Below are 20,640 nucleotides of genomic sequence, written 5' to 3' on the forward strand. Positions count from 1 at the left end.
GTTTGAAGAGACTATTCTTAAACCATGCTTTGTAATTTTACATAGACATGTTCAAATCTGCTTTCCAATATGACATCTCATATGTCTTTTCTACCACTTAATGCCTGCAAAAAAAGAGAAAAAAAAAAGGTAGTTCTGAGCTTTTCTGCTTCCGTTTCTTTCTGTGCTCTCAAGGCTAAAAGGCTTTCTCTGACATGAAGGTCACAGCTGAAAGTGGGATGACAATGAGAAAATATCGAGAATCTACCCTGTAAATTCTGTCTCAGGAAAAAATTTACTTTTGATACATGTGATCGCATTGCTGTCAACAATTTCGTACATACCTGCACAAACTGGGACTAGTGAATGAATGACAGTGATAAAAAAAATCATAGATACAAACTGTACCTTAGTCCTAGTGGAAAGATTTCATGCCAAGAGAATCTAGCAAGTAGGAATAGGAGTCTGATTCATTAACATCAAAATGACCCAAATCAATAGGAAAAAACTGTTTACGTGTGCCTAAAGGTATACATTAGCTTCTTGATTTTACTCCTTTTACAAATCTGCTTCTGAACCCCCTCAAATTTCAACAGCACTGCTAGAGTAGAAAGGAAAAAAGTCAACAAAACACATCAAACCAGTTGTATAGGCATATTAAATTATGTGTCAACAAGTGTCAAAGCAAGAAATCCAGGTAAAAAAATTAAAGTGAAATGTATTTAAGTTGAGTATTCAAGGTCTCTCCAATATCTACAAGAAAAACACAGGACTAAGTATGTTTCAGTTCTCACTGATCTTCCTTTCCCATTTTAGGGCACACCAAAAGCATTGGTTTCATTTTATAGTTACTTGGCAGTCTTCTAACCAAGAAATTACCATGACAACAGAGTATTCTAAATGCTAAATTTTGGTGCTATTTGGAAACAGAGAGTTTTAAAATTCAAAACACCTGCAGCTGCATCACATATTAGCCAGAACTAACAATAGTACATAATCTTTTGAGTGAATAATCTAAGTGAAAAAATGTTTCTGGAACTTCATTACAAATATTTCTCTCTATTATCTGGAATGTCAGCTTGAAAGATCCAACAACTTTTAGAGTCTTAGGAAAAGTGAGGAATTGCCAAGTTTGATTTTTTTTTTTTCTTATTTTTTAGAAAAAGAATCTTTTTATTACAGTATGTATTTTATACATGTCAAAATATCTGGAAATAGCCAGCCTCAGACTTATTATAGTTTCATATATTTTCATTATAAAAACATATATAAGTAGGGAGATAAAGGCAGCAAGAACAATGTTAAGTGCACCTATGTACTATATCAGGGTTCAGTTGTTCAGTTTCAGGGCAGTTTTATGCAAATATATATCCACCAAAAAAAAAAAAAAAAAAAAAAAAAGCCACACATCCTAACCTTATAGTAAAAGAAACAAGGTGAGTTTTCAACCAGATCAATTTATTGAACTGTTTCCCTTCGTGGCCACGAGTGCTGGCTAGTTCCAGGGCAAAAGAGCAAAATGAGAATGAGCAGGAGGAGACAGAGAGATGGGCTCCAACAAACCAGACTATGATCAATGAGCTATTGCCTTATTTAATATAAGAATCAAATTCCAGCACAGAGAGTGCTAAGGAACATAGCTTCTTCAGTTAACATCTGTGCTGTACCACTGTAGCATTGATCTTGCCTTTGCCATTTTCAGCTACATGCAAACAGGTTCAAACCAAGTAGACTGAACTTTATCACTATAATTTTAACAAAATGAGGCAACTTCTTCTGGATTAAAATACAGCAACCTGCTGCCCAAAGCAGGCAGAAGTGCCATCACTAGCTGGAAGTACCCACAAAGCAAAACACCTGCAGCCTCTCAGTCCTCTGGGAACTCACCCTGACAGGTTCCCAAGGTGGGATACTAAAGATGAGTGGGAAAAAGCACATTTCAAACTGGAGCATGTTTGCACCTTTCTCACGGGAAAAGTAATATACACACTCCTTGTGAATTAACATCAAAGCCTTCCTCCACAGTGTGTCCATGCTGCTTTTTTTGTACTTTTCTCAACTGAAGCAATGAAATACGTGTGTCTCATTTCAATACAGCACCGTATTTCCTCCTGCATGGAGAAGAGTTGTCATTTCTAGCATAATTTCTTGAAGCGGAAACCACAAGGAGTACTCAGACTGCTAGCACAGATTATTTTCATCTAAAGATTTTGAAAAGTAATTCCAAATACCTCAGATAGTTGGGAGGGAGTAAGGCTAGTCTACAATTACTTGATCATTGCCAAAGGCCAAAACTTAATGGATTTACTGCTTCAAAGTCAGTGTCTCACTGCATGGAGTCAGGTTCTATGTAGTACTTCAGGCAGCATTTGAGCTCTCAAGTCCAAACCAGGATCATGATCTGGCTAGACACATTTCTAAACCCTAAATAAGCAGCAGTAGTTGTAAACGTCCACATAAGAAATAACTGTGATACTCTAGCCCAGGATGCTATACTACATAAATCAGTGCATGGGTCACCATGTGGAAATAAAAATTACACAAGTCCTCCAAAACAGAGGATCATCCGAAGGCCATTTCTAGCCCTGTATTTAATTGATTGGGTGGATGTGAGTTTGAAAACCCCTAGCTAGCACTCTGCTAAAAGTATTTCCCTGGAATGTTATAGGATGATGTGATCAAGGCAGTCAAAACAGCCAAGCTCAAATCAATGCATTTCTATGTCTAGGATTTCTTAATTAGACCAAAGCTCTAGCTAGAAGCCATGTGTGAATTTCACATCCCCTTATGCTTTGATTTCACAGGAAGACAGTAACAGCAGAAGCTATAATAGTGACACACAAACTATCAGGATGAACACACACGTATAATGAGAGCTGTGAGGGTTTTTTCCATTCTTCACTTTAAATGGTGAACTTCTTAAAAGAAGATTAAAAAGAGAGCACTGGTCCCATTGCAACACTACAAATCTCATTAGTCGCATAATCTGAAGCATAACACCATAGCTTGACAATACTGACTCACAAACAATCTGTGTAATTTTTTGCATTAATTAAACCAATCACAAACATTCACACTGTAGATTTAAACTGCTATCATGAAAATAAAATTGAGGCAGAACTGGTATGACACCTTTCACATAAAGTCTGAAATGCAACAACAGTGTTTCCAATATTAACTTTTCAGGGGTGATGTGATTGCTTTTGCTTGGAGTTAGTTTATTTGTTTGTTTATTTGTTTTCCTGTAAAGGTACACTCTCATGTTGCTACTCTCTCTTCTTCCACTTCAAGTAACATATATACTTTTTTGTAGAGACAATAGTTGTTTAAAAAAAAAAAAAAAAAAAAAGTTAAAAGATGTTCAGAAACTTACACTTCTCTGCATATTTTAAAAATATAACATAACTCAAGTTCATGTGTAGTTTTTAAAGATTAATCTTGTTTTACCCCAAAATGAGCCTGAGTAACACTGTTAAACACTCACAACCCTTTCACTCACCACAATTCAAAAACCACAGTATTGGCCTAACCACTAGCAAGGGGCTAGAACTCTTCTAATTGCTGGGTACAAAGATAAAGGCACTTCAAATGCAAGTTAAATTCAACCTGTCAAAACCATAAAACATGAAGTGATGGGTTTGTCTGACAGAACTAAGAGATGCAAGAGTCCTTGTTACATAAGCCAGCAAAAGAACTTGTTTGCAACAGAACATAAAACTAAAGCACTTGAACAGGTATCACTCCATCTTGCAAGAAAAGCAGCAGCAGAACAACCAGCTGGCAGCTCAGCTGAAAGGACAAATCATCAGACCATTTTCCCCTATTCTACTTCAGTTTGATTCTCTCAGTCGTGGTTGTCACTCACTGAAAATGTGCACTGTAGAAAGACTTCTGTTTACAAGACAGAAATGGTAACAGAGTGAATAAATTGGCAAACTGTAAATGCAGAGCTGTTTTCCTTGTATTTTTCTATGTTTTCACTCATTTACATGCCACTTCTACATAGCACTAATTCCACATAGCACCTGACTGTTTAATATTGATAGAATTGTGGGTTGGAAGGGACCTTCAAATGTCATCCAGACCAACCCCCTTCAATGAGCAGGGACATCTTCAGCTAGATCAGGATGCTCAGAGCCCTGTCCAGCCTGGCCTGGGATGTCTCTAGAGATGAGGCACTCACCACTTCTCTGGGCAACCTGAGCCAGTGTTTCACCACCTCATGCTATCATAACAAGTCTTGCTGAAAAGTCTGTCCTCATCTGTCTTTTGGGCCCCTTTTAAGTACTGAAAGGCTACAATAAAGTCTCCCTGGAACCTTTTCTTCTCCAGGCCAAACAACCCCGACCCTCTCAGCCTGTCCTCACAGGTGAGCTGTTCCAGCCCTCTGGTAATTTTTGTGGCCTCCTCTGGAGGCCACAGCAGGTCTGTGTCTTTCCTGTACTGAGGGTTCCAGAGCTGGATGCAGGACTCCAGGCGGGGTCTCAGTACAGCACAGTAGCGGGGCAGAATCACCTTCTCAACCAGCTGGCCATGATCTTTTTGATGCAGCCCAAGATATGACTGGCCTTCTGGGCTGCAGGTGCACATTGCCAGCTCGTGTCCAATCTTTCATCCACCAGTAGTCCCAAGTCCTCCTCCGCAGAGCTACTCTCAATCTCTTCATTAACCAGCCTGTATAGACACCGGGAGTTGTTCTGATCCAGGTGCAGGACCTTGCACTTGTCCTTGCCGAACATCATGAGGTTCAAAATAACAATATGCATTTCAAGAACCCTCATACCATTCTTCTGGCCAAACACATTTTCTTTGTATGCCACCGTTTGCCTTCAAGGAACTACAAGACTTTGGCATTCATGGATTGTCAACAGGCCTCCAATATCCTATGGCCAAACCGTCAGCAGGTCAACCGTCACACTGTCTCAGATCAGGATGTAAGTGTACTTTTTCTCTAAGTGAAACAACAAAATCCATTTTCAAACCACAACAAAGGTGCTCAGCTCCATCTGTGAGAAGATCGGTCTGCTCTGCTACGTTCTGATACGGGGTGAGGCGGGAATGGGGAAGTAGGGACAGGGGCAGTTGTATGACAATAAGCTCTACAAAAACGCATGCTGCCCCTTATTTTTACACTGGTAGAACTGATCTCATATTATTCATGCATTTGTTTTGGAAATGCTTTGGAGAACACCCACTGAAAGCAATTATTTGCATCCTGAAGGGTGGCACTGCTTATGATGGGTTTCAAAAGCAGACAATTAGCACCTGAGCTGACTCAAAAGCGTAAGATGGAAATTCTGAAGACTGCCAGCCAAGCTGATTCTTCTGTGTATAATTTTGCTTTTTAATAGTTTATTTAGACTTGAAATTCCTTAAATATTACATCAATTTGTATAACTATTTTTATGTAACACTGATGTTATGATAAATTAGTTATATACTCAAAAAAATGAAGAAAAACATATCTTATCCAACATTTAAAACATATTGTGTCCATGTCATCTTGAAAGCCTCACTTTCTCAACTTTACTTAGAAATTTAGATTTTCAGAATTTGTTTGCTGCTCAACATTTCCACTTGAGTTTAATTAATAATCCTTTTTGCAAAGACATGGTGGCATTGGCCTCCTAAGTCAAAGAAAACACCACAGGGTCCTGAGAGCCAATACATTACAACTTTGCTCAGCTATCCTGAGAGAGTGGAATATTAAAACTGTGTATTCTGGAATTGAATTTGTTAACCTGGTTTCTGAGGAAATTAAAGTTGTCATCACATTGTTTGCCTGTCAGCATCCCTCCCTAGTAACTTTCAGGCTTACTAAACAGAAATCAACTTTGACAAATCAGCACAGGCCAGAGCTCCTACATATTTTGTGAAAACTAGTAGCCAAGTAGGAGATAAGGACTAAAATTAGCATGCCTAGCATAGAAGAAATTCATAAGCAGAAATCAAATCTTTCTTATTTTCACTGCCAACTAGTACATGCATACTCATTCACCAGCACATCTGGCTCTGAACCAGCCACAGAACATCAGTCACATCTCCTAACTGTCAAAACAGGTGGGAAACATGGGCCATAACTAATTACTGATTAGCACTCAGAGCAACTCCAAGCATAATACACTAAAAAACTGTAGAGACAAAGGAATAACAGAGGATACTGGTTTGAAGTTTTAAGGAACACCGTAACATGCCAGTCATCACTGGCTCTGTGACTTGAACATACGTTTTATTCTTACCACTGTCACTCGACTGGTGTTTTTAATGTGGTGATTGAAGCTTCAAGGGAAATTATAACATGAATAGCTTGCTGAACTGGATAGAGAACGGGAGGAATGGAGAGGGGGAGGGGAGGGGTTCTTCTGTTCAACATACACCATGCAAAACGAGACATTTTTATACTTACTTCAATTACCTTCAACTTATACTAGTCTCACATGCTAAGAAACCAAGGAAAGAATGGCAAGACTTTGAAACATTATAGCAGCAAACATTTGCCAAATATTCATATCTAAATATTACCAGAAAATGTATTAAGTATTTTTGTGAATCTGTCATTCACTACAGTCATTCATTTTGTACTAAGACTCATCCACTTCAAAATTTCTACTTCAATGTCACTATATAGTTATTATACAGGCATAAAGGAATCATAAAGGAAAAATGGTTTCAAGTTCACTAAACAAATAAAACTTAGCATCAGCTTAGGCATCATCAAGTTGGAGAAATACCTATTAAACCATTTCTCCATTTCTCTGTACATCTGAAGGATAAAAAAAAATGAAGCAAATACCACAATTTTTAGATTGTCTATAAAGTACAACCTGCTTTTGTGAAAACTGAAAATAAAAGTAACTGATCTAACTATATGAAAAAGGAACTTTCTGCTTTAAAATCTGAACTACTTTTCTTCAAACTCCTCCTCAGCAATTTTTTCCCCTCTCTATATAGGTAAGAAAAGGAATAAATACTAGGAAACCAAAAGGCAGGAAGGTTCTTTACATATGCGAAAACTCCCATCAAAAAGGGGAAGTTCTCAACTATTCACTCCTTCATATAGGGTGCATAGCCTCTGCCAAAGACTACTAAAATCATCAGAATCTGAGGTGAGCTTCTGCTGGCTTCAAACATGCTTCAATATTATTGGCCTGTCAGACTCTGAAACAGTATACTACTTCCCCTCTCCCAAAAATGCTCTTCCATTAAGGCAACTGCTGCTATCAGGTGTCTATGACTTTTTTTTTTTTTTTTTTTTTTTTTGTGTGAGAACTTTCTCTCGCACAACAGTTACAGATCAGGGTAAAAAAAAACAAAACAACAAAACACCAAACCAAATCTTAAAAAGTGGGGTATTTCAACAGCACTAGCATATAACTTACTTTTCAGTCTTTTTAGAAGGACAGGAAGAATTCTTTCTAGTGGGAACGGAGAATTACCATGCTACAGAAGTTAGTGTTCTTTATTCCCTGGGAACTGTTTAAAAAGAAAAATCTATTTCATGATGAGGATTTTTCACATACACATGGGAAAGTGTTTGAAAAAAAAAATAATAGAAAAATCTAATAATGTGATTTCTTCCTGGAAGTTTCTTCATGACATAAAATGGGAACTGGGGAAAATGACAAGTATGAAAAGCAGAATGAATAAAGAGCTTAAAATATCCCTGCCAGATGTCTGACATACACTATTCTTTTGTTTAAAAACTATACCTTCAAGCACTTAGTTCTCTGTCAAGCAGTTGCCAAGACACCAGATATACGAGAGCTTGTGTAACTACACCAGTATTATGTTTCTAACACCTTAGAACAGCACTTGGTTCCTGCACAATCTTCTTTGTTAAAACAGACCAAATGCTCTCACAATACCCATCTATTTTAGGTACGGTATGTTTATTGCCCAGCCATTTTGAAGTTCTCCCGGACACTATGTGCTGGTTTTGTTGGTGCATTCCCTTCTGCAGCTTGCTACTTTCTTCTTCAAGTATCCAGCTTTTCCATACCAAACAACACGTTTCCCTTCATGAGCTCTCCTCATTCCTCGTCCTATTCCCTCTTGTCCAAAACACCTTATTACTCACCTATCACTTTTGACTGCTGCAACATCTAAAGAATTACCAGCTATCCCTCTCATCCCTTCCTTCCATCATTGTCATTATTTCCGAATTGCTCCATGAGCAATCACCTTAACTGCCCTTTGTTTTCCATCATCTGGAATTCTGATTTTACCATGCAACCAAGTTTAAGTTATGCTCTCCTGCTCCCATGCTACTCATTTCCTTTGCAGCAGCCTCCCAGTGATTTCTGCCTCTGGATGAAATCCCTTATTCATTCATTTGAACCAGCTGCTATTCAAAACAATTTTTACCAGTTTCTCATGCAACCAGTCTCTATTCACTCATCCCTTCCTACATTAGCGTATCTGTACATGACTTCAGACTTTTTCTAATGACCCCTCATAAAACAACAAAGAGGAATCATAGAATCATTTAGGTTGGAAAAGACCCTCAAGATCACTGAGTCCAACCATGAACGTAACACTGCCAAGTCCATTGTTAAACCATATCCCTAAGTGCCATGTTTTAAATAGCTCCAGGGATGGTGACTCCACCACTTCCTTGAGCAGCCTTTTCCAGTGCCTTTCTGTGAAGAATTTTTTCCTAATATCCAATGTAAAAATCTCCTGGCACAACTTGAAGCCACTCTTCCTGTCACTTGCTACTTGGCAGAGACCAACACACGCTACAGCCTTCTTTCAGATAGATGGAGAGAGTGATAAGGTATCCCCTCAGCCTCCTTTTCTCCAGGCTAAAAAGCCCCAGTTCCCTCAGCTGCTCCTTGTAAGACTCATGCTCCAGACTCCTCACCAGCTTTGTTGCCCTCCTCTGAAATTGCCCTGCACCTCAATATCTTTCTTGTAGTAAGCAGCCCAAAACTGAACACAGGATTTGAGATGAGGCCTCACCAGTACCAAGTACAGTGGCACAATCAGTTCCTTAGTTCTGCTGGCCATACTATTTCTGATACAAGCCAGGATGCTGTTGTTGTGCTTCTGGCCACCTGGGCACACTGCTGGCTCATATTCACCTGGCTGCTGACCAACAACCTCAGATCCTTTCCCATGAAGCAGCTTTCCAGCCACTCTTCCTCAAGTCTGTAGTGTCACATGGGGTTGGTGTTACCTAAATGAAGCACCTGACACTTGGCCTTGTTGAATTGAACCTCACACAGCTGGCTGTAGCCCATCCATCCAGCTGCTCCAGATGCCCATGTAGAGCCTTCCTACACTCCATCAGATCAACACTGCCACCCAGCTTGGTGTCATCTGCAGACTTACTAAGGGTGCACTTGATTCACTTGTCCACATCACTGATAAAGATATTAAACAGAACTGACCCCTGAGGAGCACCACTTGTGATCAGCTGCCAACTGGATTTGACTCCGTTCACCACAAGTCTTTGGGCCTGGCCGTCCAGCCAGTTCTTTACCCAGTAAGGAGTACACCCATCCAAGTTGTAAGCAGCCAGCTTCTCCAGGAGAATGCTGTGGGAACAATGTCAAAGGCTTTACTGAAGTCCAGGTAAACAATATCCACAGCCCTTCTCCCATCCACTAAGTGGTTCACCTTGTCATAGAAGGAGATCAGGTTAGTCAAGCGGGACCTGCCTTTCATAAACCCATGTTGACTGGGCCTGATCATTTGGTTGTGCTGTATGTGCTGCATGATGGCACTCAGGATGATCTGTTCCATGGCCTTCCCCAGCAATGAGGTTAGACTGACACACCTGTAAACCCCTGGATTCTCCTTGGAGCTCTTCTTGTAGATGGGCATCACATTTGCCAACTTCCAGTCAACTGGGATCTCCCCAGTCAGCCAGAACTGCTGATAAATGATTGAAAGTGGCTTGGTAAGCATCTCTGCCAGCTCCCTCAGAACCCATGCATGTATCCCAAAAGTACCGCAGATCCTGAAATTAACTAAGATAGCCTGTTATCACAGCAAAAATTTCCAGTTGCCATGTACCTGACACATGATAATAGCTACAAATTTAATGGAAAATATTCCACTAGCCCCTTAGAGATTCAGATATCCATACTCAGTATTTTCTGGTATCTCTATGCCAGTCATATTAATGCTGTGTGTACTGCTTACATAAAAACTCATTTCTATTTGTCCTGCTCCACCACTAGCTTTCAATAATTTGTTTTTAAAAACGGGTGCGCTTTCTTGTGAATATCTTCTTTAAAGACAAAAATAAATGTTATTTCAATATTTTTAGTATAAAAAGTAAGAAGAGTTACACCCTGAGGAATAAGGTTTTTTTTCCCGTTGGTCAATTTTATTTTGCTGGCTAGTTTTCATTCTCTACTGAGAATAAAATTATCAAGGCCAGAATCTAGGGAAATGAGCAAAGAACTACTGAACTGCAGAAGGAAAAAAGAACAGAAATAACAAAAGAAAAAGCACAATTTTATAGCCATTTTAAAGCATGTTTGGAGATTTTTATGTGAAACTGGCTTAGTCTCATTACTATAGTCATTTGGAAACTGAGGAAGACAAATCACAAGATGGCACTCTTTATCTAAAGTAACTTCCCAACAAAGAGCTACTCCAGATGCACTGCTTACATCTGCACCTTACCTTAACATGCACTATCTTCCAGGAGAAAAACAAGCAGTAATTCCAACATTTGACTCATTAAAAATGAGAACAAATAGTCCCTCACATTTTACTCCTTGCTCTGAGCTCCTGTTCCTACTGGAATATTACTCGTTTCCATCCCTAGTCAATCTCATGAATTTTTGAGACTGAACTCTTTCGTTTTGTATCTATTTTAAAGACCTTGCAGCCTAACTTCTCACCCCACCATGCTGCTATATAATACTGTCTTAAACTGATAGCTGTCCAATTCAGCTCCTGAGAGCCACTTTATATCCAATGTTTGCTTGAGCACAAATGAAAATAATTTAGACAAGTCTACAAACATATGATAAACCAGCCTCCAACACAACTGAATGAATCCTACCAGATCTCTAGACAGTACAGTAAAAGTCTAATTTCTCAATCAGAGCCCCTAGCATATTTTTGGTGCCATGGAGATCTCAGTATCAAGCTTACTGATGTTTTAAATGGATGTTCTCTAAGAGCCATCACACAAATACTCTGGTGGACCCAATTTTGACCTGTTTATTCAACACAAAAATTACAGAACAAAATGACTCTAGGTCAGGTGACTACAGAAGAGAAAATACACCAGAATAAAAATGAACAGAATACTTGCATTCTAAAAAAAATTATCAACCGATTTACATTTCACGTAGTTAGTTTTGAATATATATACACACACTTCATCTCATACTAAATGCCATATGAATAAATATGTGTCATTGTGACCCATCTTTGCAACAGAAATAATGTAATGGTACTTTTTTTTTTCATATAAAATCAGAATAAGAATTTTAAATCCCTTTCTCTTATAGGATTTAAAGTACAATCAAGAGAGTAACTGAATTTAGTAGCTGGTTACTTTTGTGCTGAAAATCCTAACTAAAAAAACTTTCACCCTTAATTCACAGAATCACGGAATGGTTTAGGTTGGAAAAGACCTTAAAGATCATCTAGTTCAACTCCCCTTCCATGGGCAGGGACACCTTCCTCTAGACCAGGTTGCTCACACCCCCCCGTCCAACCTGGCCTTGAACACTCCCAGGGATGGGGCATCCACAACTTTTCAGAGCACCCTGTTCCAGGGCCTCACCACACTCATGGTGGAGAGTATCTTCCTTATATTTAATCTAAATGTACACACTTTCATTTTAAAGCCATTACCCCTTGCTCTTCACTACTGACTGCCATAGCATAAGACAAACTGAATGGAGTTTCAGCATTGCCATACCAACTGGCAATTTGCAATGAATTCGCAACTGATTGCTATTCTCCTTTGAGCAACTCCTCCTTCCCCAAGCCTCCAAATTCTGTTAGGAAAAAACCCAACACCAGTCCTTCCTTTCTACACCCATTTCAGCCTCACTTCTTTCTTCAATTGGCAGCAAGCTTCATGCCCAGAAATGCAAAGGTTGCAAAAGGATGTCTGCAATTACAGCAGCAAGCAATTAAGCACATTTATAGTAACAGAATAATTTCTTTAAATCATATTTTATGCAGGCATATATATCCATAAATAACATCCGATAAAAGACTATACTGCGTACTGCAAGTACCTCACAGTTCTTTTAAAATACGTTACAAAGTTTCCCATGACTGTGTTTGCACGTTTTTTTCATTATTGTACACTACCACAGCAAGGAACCACAGATGTTTTGTTTTATGAGAGCATCTTACTAGTCTACGTGGCCTACCACACACACTTTATATAAATCACTTGAGCTAAGGAAAAGTTTTCATTTCTGTCCTGAAGAACAGTAGTTTGATAATGGTTGTATACAATATTGGTAAACATAAAAAACTGCACAGATTACTATGTTTAATTGCTTCAGGAATCTGCTGGAACAAAATCTGTGTGAACAGCAGATCAGAATTTGCTGTTAATATAACTGATGATGTGGCAACTCTAGAAACTTTAGAAACAGCTGCTGGAACAGCTCCCAGGAAGGAAAAAAAAAGCCACAATTCCTCAGAATTCTATCTCACAGAGTATAACTTTGGAAATTTCATAAGCTTTCAAAAGACCTTTTCCTTAGGACATTTACATGGTCTGTAAAAGAATGTCAGTAATTTAACACTTGAACAGTTTTAAGCAGAATTCGAGCCCAAACTAGCAGTTTTCTTCTCCTTCAAGAAACTGCTGTACTTAGAGTTATTTCGTAGTAACACAAGTAATGCAAGAATTTTTACATGCACTTCTATAGAGCTAAAATGACTGCTGCCAAGTACACCAACATTTAAAGAAAAAGTCCTGCTTGCTTTCTAACTATGCGCAGACCTGTAATTTACAGCAAAAAGTGGTGATTTCCCAGTATGAGAAATAAACTCATAGAATAGACTAGTTATTTGGTTTTGAATTATGTAGAGATATGTTTTTTCTCAGTTCTCTTGACCTTTCCAAGACTTTAGACTGATTTCAGTGACATATGAGAGATGGTATGACCAGCTTCAAAGAAGTATTTAGGACCATATGCATGTCAGGGATACACAGATCTTGGCATTGCCAGAATTCGGCCACAGCTCTAATTTTGACTACAGAGCACCCTAGGGACCAGTACTTTTTCAAAACTAAGTGCTAATCACCTTGCCTTAAAAATAATTTTGAAGTGGTCACAGGTGAACCTAAAGCTGACTTAAGTTGCCGAAGACAGAGACACTCTGATCCAGCTTAACAATATTGGCAGACAGCTCAGAACAGTAACAGCACTTGTGTTCACCATCTGAGGAACAGTTCAGGTGTTGGGGCATTTATCAGACTGAAAAGTCTAAAATTACAGACCCTATTCAATGTGAAGAAGCCTAATACAAATGCTTCTACATCAAGCGAGTGGCTAGGCCAGCATGCTGGATAGGTACTGGAAAAAACAAGGCTTGTAAGTCAGAGACAAAACACCAAAAGGGAACTCATCTGTAAAACAGCAAGAAGAATTTCCTCAGGGGTAAAGAGTTCAGAATTCCAGTACTTCTTTTGATGGAGCTCATGTATTTTATGTTAATTGTTGGATAAGCAGCCTTTGGAGCACTGCCAATGACTTTTCCTACAGAAACTGGTGAAACATATGACCAAGCACCCCTCACCCACATAATCCACCTTTTTTGCCAGACAGTAGCCCAGCACTCATATTTGTTGGTGTTTGTGATTAGTGCACTCTGCTGGTCACTGAATCACTGGATTCAACTCATCTAAGGCTGAGAGGACCTATACACCAGCTTCCTCACCTTCCCTTTAGGTAGATAAAAAGTTAGCACACAGGGATATTAAATTGCCCTAAAGAACGCCTAGATCACCACATCCCCCAGAGGATAGCACACAAATCAGATCTTTGAAGGTAGCTACTTTATTTCAAAGAGAAGCCTGGATCACCGCACTGGGCTGGATGCCTAGTATTTCAGACCACTTTAAACACCATAACGCCTAAAGTACTCAGTCATTGTTATCTTGAAAGTTTCCATCTAGAATTCTTTTTTATCACTGGTAAAGAAGGTCTAGGAATGCATTTAAGAATATCACAACATTCCTTAAGTAACATTAGCCGTTTGGATATAATATACTAAAAAACTGAATGCTCACATCAGCTTGTTCATGATAGTGAAAAGTAATTTCAAAGAAAGCCCAAGAAAGAAGGTCTAAGAGTTCACCTCTCTGATTACTATGGCGAATACAACTCCTGAAATTTAAATTTTGCTTTACTTAACTGAACTGCAACTTCTTTTAAGAGTTCTTTTGCAACAGGTAAGAGACTACATTGGTGTGGTTGGTTTTTTATTTGTTTGGTTTTCCCCTTGATATACCCCAGGTCACGTTTTCCAAAAAGAAATATAAACTTACTTATAACAGTGAAATGATAATATTCTTCTCCAAAGAACTCATCATGTAACATTATCAAGATCAGACAAACAGAAGGGGTTCTGTGGTTTCCTCGTTGAACCCTCTAGTTCTCCCACCCTTGTAGCTTTGACCACTAGCTAATTTCCAAAACATAAACACCTGCCAGACAACATAATAGCACATCATATAATCATCCTGACTATTTTAAATTTTGCTGGTTGAACGCCCTTCCCAAACCTTATGCTTATTTCACAAAAATGTCACTGCCTAAAGGCAAACACTTAATTGAGATGAATGGCACCATTTCACCAGCCCTCTAAGTCAAGTGAATAGTTCACTGTAGTGGAAGTGGGACAGTACTCCTCCATCCCCGGCCCACTCACCCCTGGTCCTACGTTTCTCCTGCTCTCATTCCCTGTGAGACCCTACTACCAACAGGAGGAAACTGCCCTAGCAAAAAAAAATGAGTCTGCTCACAGAAAGGGGAGGCAGGACCATGTGGCTGGAATGGATCAGGAAAAAGGAATGAGAAGGTCCGGCTCTAGAAGCAGAGAGTACAGCTGCCCACGAAACCACCATCAGAGAATCACACTCCTGCAGGGAGCATGTTGCATGTCTGAGACACCGCACACTGAACAGAAGATCAATTCTAGCAAAGTACGACTGTAAAAACAGAACAAAATTGAAGAAGGCTGGGTTCTGAAAAAAAAAACAAAACCACAAATCTGGGTTGGTTCCCATTCAAAAGCTTCAGTTTCATTCTATTGTATATTGCTGATCAACAACGATCATTTTTCACATTAAACATGAGCCATCTTCTGTTTAAACTTGTCCTTGTCCATGGCAGTTAATGATTATGTGCTGCCATCTAGCACATGTTTCCAGAAAAGTTTAACTTTGGAAGCTATTCTGTGACAAGACACCTGAAAATTCTTAGCAAGCTTTTCAAAATAAGAAACATGTAGAAGACAGCAATTGTTTTTTTTTTAAAATATTCCTTCAGCCTGCATGCCTATAAAATTAAACACAAGATGAGAATTAGGCTTAATACAGATAAACCCTGCAAAAGCATGCATGATCTTATACAGTTGATGCATAATAATTGCAAAACTTAACTTTGTCATTATACAAGTCATGTTTTTCCTTGTACAAAAGAACACGAGTAATAATGGTAAGAAATACTGCATTTTCCTCTTCTTCCTCAAAAACCCCAGTCTTCACTGTTTTACTTTGTAACTTTCTCCGGTCTTTACTTCCTCCACTCCCCCCAGCTCTTCTTTGGGCTCAGAAATAAAAATGCAATAATCCCATACAGGAATCGAATGTTTGGATTACAAAAAAATTCATGTTTTTTAACTCTTTTCAATCTTAATTTTTCAGTCATGCAGGCACACTGAAACTGTACCACACTTGCCAGCAGAAAGCTGATCGCTTCTTAAAATTACCAGACCTTGCTAACTTGCTTTTTGCTGTTATTATCTAGCTATACATGAATTAGAGAAAAAGAACATTTATGCCCTTCTAGCACAACAGCTATTTGTTAACATGGAAATAACCTGAGTTTCTGAAGCTGTTAATTGATACAAACAATTTTACACGAAAAAATACAATAAACGATGAACAGTATGTCTAAACTAATTATTCTGTGTATAGCTGAATAATGATGACTGATTTCTTACCTTTTTCTGTCTAATTTCACCTTATCACAACAACTGCAATTCCCTCTTATTTTCACCCAGGATACTTACCTCTGTACAATAATTTCAGAGCCTATTCATACAATCACCTGAACAGAATGACATTTTCATTCTTTGTTTCCTATAAAGTCAGAACAGTTGGGAGCATGTTGCTTCGCAAAGGCACTATTCTTTAATCAAACAATAACTTAAACAAAACAACCCAAACCAAACAACAACAGCAACAACAAAAAACCCACAAAACAAACACTTCTGAGGTCTCTACTCTTTTCCAAATTCTCTAAAATTAGCCAATGAATCCAAAAGCTGTCAGAAAGGAGACACACATCGGTCTTTTATTTGTCTTATTTACTTAGAGGATTAGCTTTTCATAATAATAATAGTTAACTTTCAAGTTTCTTTGGTGATAAGAGGTTACATCATCACCCAGTTGAATATCCTCTAATTTCAAAACATGTATACACTTTACTTCATTACTATATCAGAACCAAAGTCTTGATTTTTACAGTGTAGTAACAAAACTTTCCATTAAGTGTGTGAGGGTTTTTTAGTTTTGTTTTCATCAGGACAGTAATACCAGAACAAATTCCGCCATCGAATGGCACAGACCTGAAGTTAGCTACTCAAGTGGTAAGTCATTGTCCTTCACATTCAGAAATAAATGTATGTTATCTGCATAAAGGAGACGCTGTGCAACTTTTACTTATGACAATACTGTTCATAGGAATACTGAAGACATTCAAGAAAAGAGTTTTTGCACATCAATAACTATTTCTTTCATCAGTTGCTAGTACCAAACATATAATAGGAAGTAATGAAACTAAAGGTCAATTAACATTAGGAAAGGTACCAAATTATGTTACTCAGAAACACTGTTCTTAGACTATTTGCTCTTCCTGTAATCAAAACATGAACTGGTAAAAAAAACAACAAAAAAAGCAACCTGTCATCTGAAAATTTCTTAGGACTCTATCATTTAGCGAACCATTGTATTTTATTATATTAATAGCTAAAGTCTGCCTTGGCCAGAATTAGAATATGGAATATGTAAATATAATACAGCTGAATTTACAAATTCTTACACAGAACTACTGTAAATCCAGTCTTTCTAAAATCATTACTTTATTCATGGTCAAATTCCACTATTTCACATTTAATTAGAGGAAGGTAAATATCTCTTGAAAGCAAAATGTGCTTACACAAGAGCATCTCAGTAACTTTAATAAATACAGAGAATATCCAAGTATTATTTAAAAAAAATGCGTATTTCAGATTTTATAACTACTCACCATATTAAAATAATATGGCTCTCATTCTTATGAAATGTAGAAATGGAAAAAATTGTTTAACCTATTCATACCAAGTCTCCATTCTAGTCTTAGACAGATCAGGCTCAGACACGTTTATTAGAGAGTGCCTAATTTTTGTCCAAACTCTGATGAAATCTCCCACCTCCAGAACATTTAAGAACTTACTTTCAGTTTCCTCTTAGGATAGGGTGACTTTGAACTATAAGAAGGAACAAGATGCCTAGTGTGCCTAGTGTCCATACTGTAACTTTTAAACTTTTGTACAGAAACTCACTGTATTCTATTTTTTTTTCTCAAGAACAGTTTGGTCATTACTCAGTCAAACAATGCTTTTTTCATCTCTTGTTACACAAGTGTATCTTAGCTGAAAGACTATGAATCACCACCTGAACTTGATCAGTCAAAGAAATTGCTGCTTCAGAAATGCAGGAAATACTCCCCTGCTTCTTCAGTGGTTCACTGGCATATTTCAATGTGCAATCGCTCACATTTGACCTTACATTTGTTAAGAGTAAGGACTGAAAACCTGTAATAAACTACCCATTAAATATCTATATTTTATGTAATAGCAAATCACATTTCTTCTGATGAACAGACTACTTCTCACTAAATTCTTCACTTGAAAATCTACCTCTCTCAGAGTCATTGTATGCATAGAACATAAAACTTACTTTAAATACAAACGTAATCTGAGAATGTTTGTACAATCTGTCATTTTGGTTCTGTTAGTGACAAATTGTAACTTGAATTATACTGTGAATTATCTAGGAATCCAGGAAGTGCACAATGCCATCTGCAGAAGCTGATACAACCCACGCTCAGCAGAACTGTCAGATACTCTTCAGGTGCTGCAGTAGCAGTTTAAAGAAGACAGTTTAGTTCTGTCAGACTTATTATAAACAATAATTTGCAAACATGTAGTCAAAGCCCATCACAAGTGAAACACATTTAACTAATTAAATTCACTTTATAGAGTAGCAAAAAAATGAAAGAAATATGAAACACCAACCTTCTTACAAAAGAGTAAAAAATTAAATCTAACCCATTAATTTGTCGTTCTCAGTCCCTCCACACCCAAGAAAATAAAGCAACATCATATCTTTGCTATCCAGGAGACAGGCAGCTGGGACTTTGGTAGGTTCACTAGAATCACCTGCAAAACTTCAGTGTGAACACAAACACGGTAAGAGATAACACGATATAATAACGATATGACACGCAGTGACAGGATGTAGAACCGAGGCACACGTGTAGACAATTGCACAGCACCCCCTTAGACGTGGTTTATTTTCGCAAGGCGGATTTTCCTTCACCACACAGCCCTTTTGCTGGGGGCCAGAGCGGTGAGCGGCGTTTCCCTTGGGGGGACGGCGGCAGCTGCCTCAGGCCACATGGCGACAGCCCGGCCAGGGCCGCGCCAGGGCCGTTCCCACCACTCCAGGTAGCCACGCGGCTCTGGGGAGGATGGAGTCCATCCCGGCTCGCTCGCAGGGTGACACGCTGCCGCCCAGCTCTGCCACTTCCCCAGCTCCGCCACTTCCTCGGCTCCCGGTGAGCAGAACCCTCCCATGGCCGCTGCCTCCACCTGTCCCGCCAGGCTCTCCGCGCCAAGGCCTCCCGCCCTGCCCCCGCCGGCCTGCTCCGACCGCCGCCGCACGGAACGCGGGAGAGGACGGCTCACCTCGTTGTTGAGGTTCAGCACGGGAGCCATGGTGCCGGCCCCTGCCCGTACAGCTCCGCCGTCCCTCCGAGCGCTCCCCACGCCGCAGCACGAAGCGAAACCGGACGCATGCGCCTCGCGCGCGGCGGCAGGCCCGCTCCAGGCTGGCGCTCTATGGCTAGAGCCTCTCTAGGCTAACTCTTGCGGGCCGCGGTCCTCCGACTCCGCCCTGGCCGCGCCGGCTTCCGGCGGCTCCCACCGTGCCCTGGGGAGGCGGGGCGGGGCATTATGAAGTGCGGGGACCTTGCACCGCGCAGGCCACCCAGCCCGCAGTCGCGTTTCTTTAGAAATGGGGGTGAAGAGAGTCTCCTTCTGACTCCGGCGGGTGATAAGCGACGTGGGCAGGAAGAGGATCTCCCGGCTGACCTGCCCGAGCCGCTCGGCTGGCTCGTGGTGACCCTGGCACTGCGGCCTTGTGCTTGTGTTGCTGCATCCCGTCATCGGCCGGCCAGAGCGAAGACCTGAGAAGATGTCTGAATCCTCAAACTATAAGACATCTGCCCCACCTAGTGACGCGCGGAAACAACTTTACAACCTATAAAGTCATAAAACTTTACAACCCACAAGGTTATAAAGCAGATATGTTTATTTTGACGTCGGGCACAAGGGGGAATCATTCCACCATTAATGCGCAACTTCTAACAATAAGAGGTGTGTTTAAATACAGTAAGGTGTTACATAGTCATAACGACCCCAGGAACGCCTGTAGATATTTATAACCTCTCCCCGCTTCTTACTGAGCCCTAGTTAATCATTTCCGTAGTCTCCTCCTTGACCCCTCCCTGTTACGCCTGCGCAGTGCCGTCTGGCGGTCTTCAGGTGGGGTCTTCGGGGATCTTTGGGTGAAGGCTCCGTCAGCTTCGCCACAGTGAACTTCTTACTTTTGGCTCATTATGTTGAATTGACTGGAACACAAGCTGCCACGTCGGTTGAAACCAGTCTGGTTCCCTCCATTTTGCTGTAAATCTTCATTATCTCGCCTCCTCAAGTCTGCAGCTAGGCGCTGAAAAACTTCTTATCTTAGCATTCGATGGGGTTCTGTCTTTTCTTAAAATTGTTTACATAAAGCTCTAAACTAGGCATCCTTAAAGTGTTAGTTCCCTCTATCACTAGTAGTTTATAATCTTAGAAATGATCTGGGATTCTTGCTTTTCTCCTCTTGTTGCTGCCAGCCCGAAAAACATTACATGAGTAAACAGTGCACAATTCTGCATTTATAGGTTTTGTCTTATCCTCACTCCTTGTTTTTCCCTATGATGCAAAACCAGCCACGATTTTCAAACTGCTTTGAAATTTTCAGACTGATTTTTTCCACTTGTGGAGGACGCAGAGTATAGTTTGTGCTGAAATAAGGTCATCTGAAGCTCCAGCTGCATAAAATTTTGTATGCACAGTTCATTTTCAATATTTGTGGTGAAGTGGGGCTGAGCATGTGTTTTTGAC

At 39.7% G+C, this 20,640-nt stretch overlaps 1 protein-coding gene across 2 annotated transcripts in view; it reads right to left on the reverse strand.

Moving 5' to 3' along the window:
* The window catches only part of SRFBP1 (serum response factor binding protein 1), a 78,571-nt gene extending 59,194 nt beyond the window's left edge, over positions 1–19,377 (reverse strand). For both annotated transcript variants that reach the window (XM_021292582.2, XM_005506225.3), the window contains exon 1: positions 19,159–19,377. In XM_021292582.2, coding sequence (XP_021148257.1) covers positions 19,159–19,188 — 30 coding nt within the window. In that variant the 5' untranslated portion in view covers positions 19,189–19,377. The remainder of the gene's footprint in view (positions 1–19,158) is intronic.
* Positions 19,378–20,640: the final 1,263 nt, after the last annotated feature.

This window comes from Columba livia, chromosome Z (genome assembly GCF_036013475.1).
Source record: "Columba livia isolate bColLiv1 breed racing homer chromosome Z, bColLiv1.pat.W.v2, whole genome shotgun sequence".
In the NCBI taxonomy this organism is placed as follows: domain Eukaryota; kingdom Metazoa; phylum Chordata; class Aves; order Columbiformes; family Columbidae; genus Columba; species Columba livia.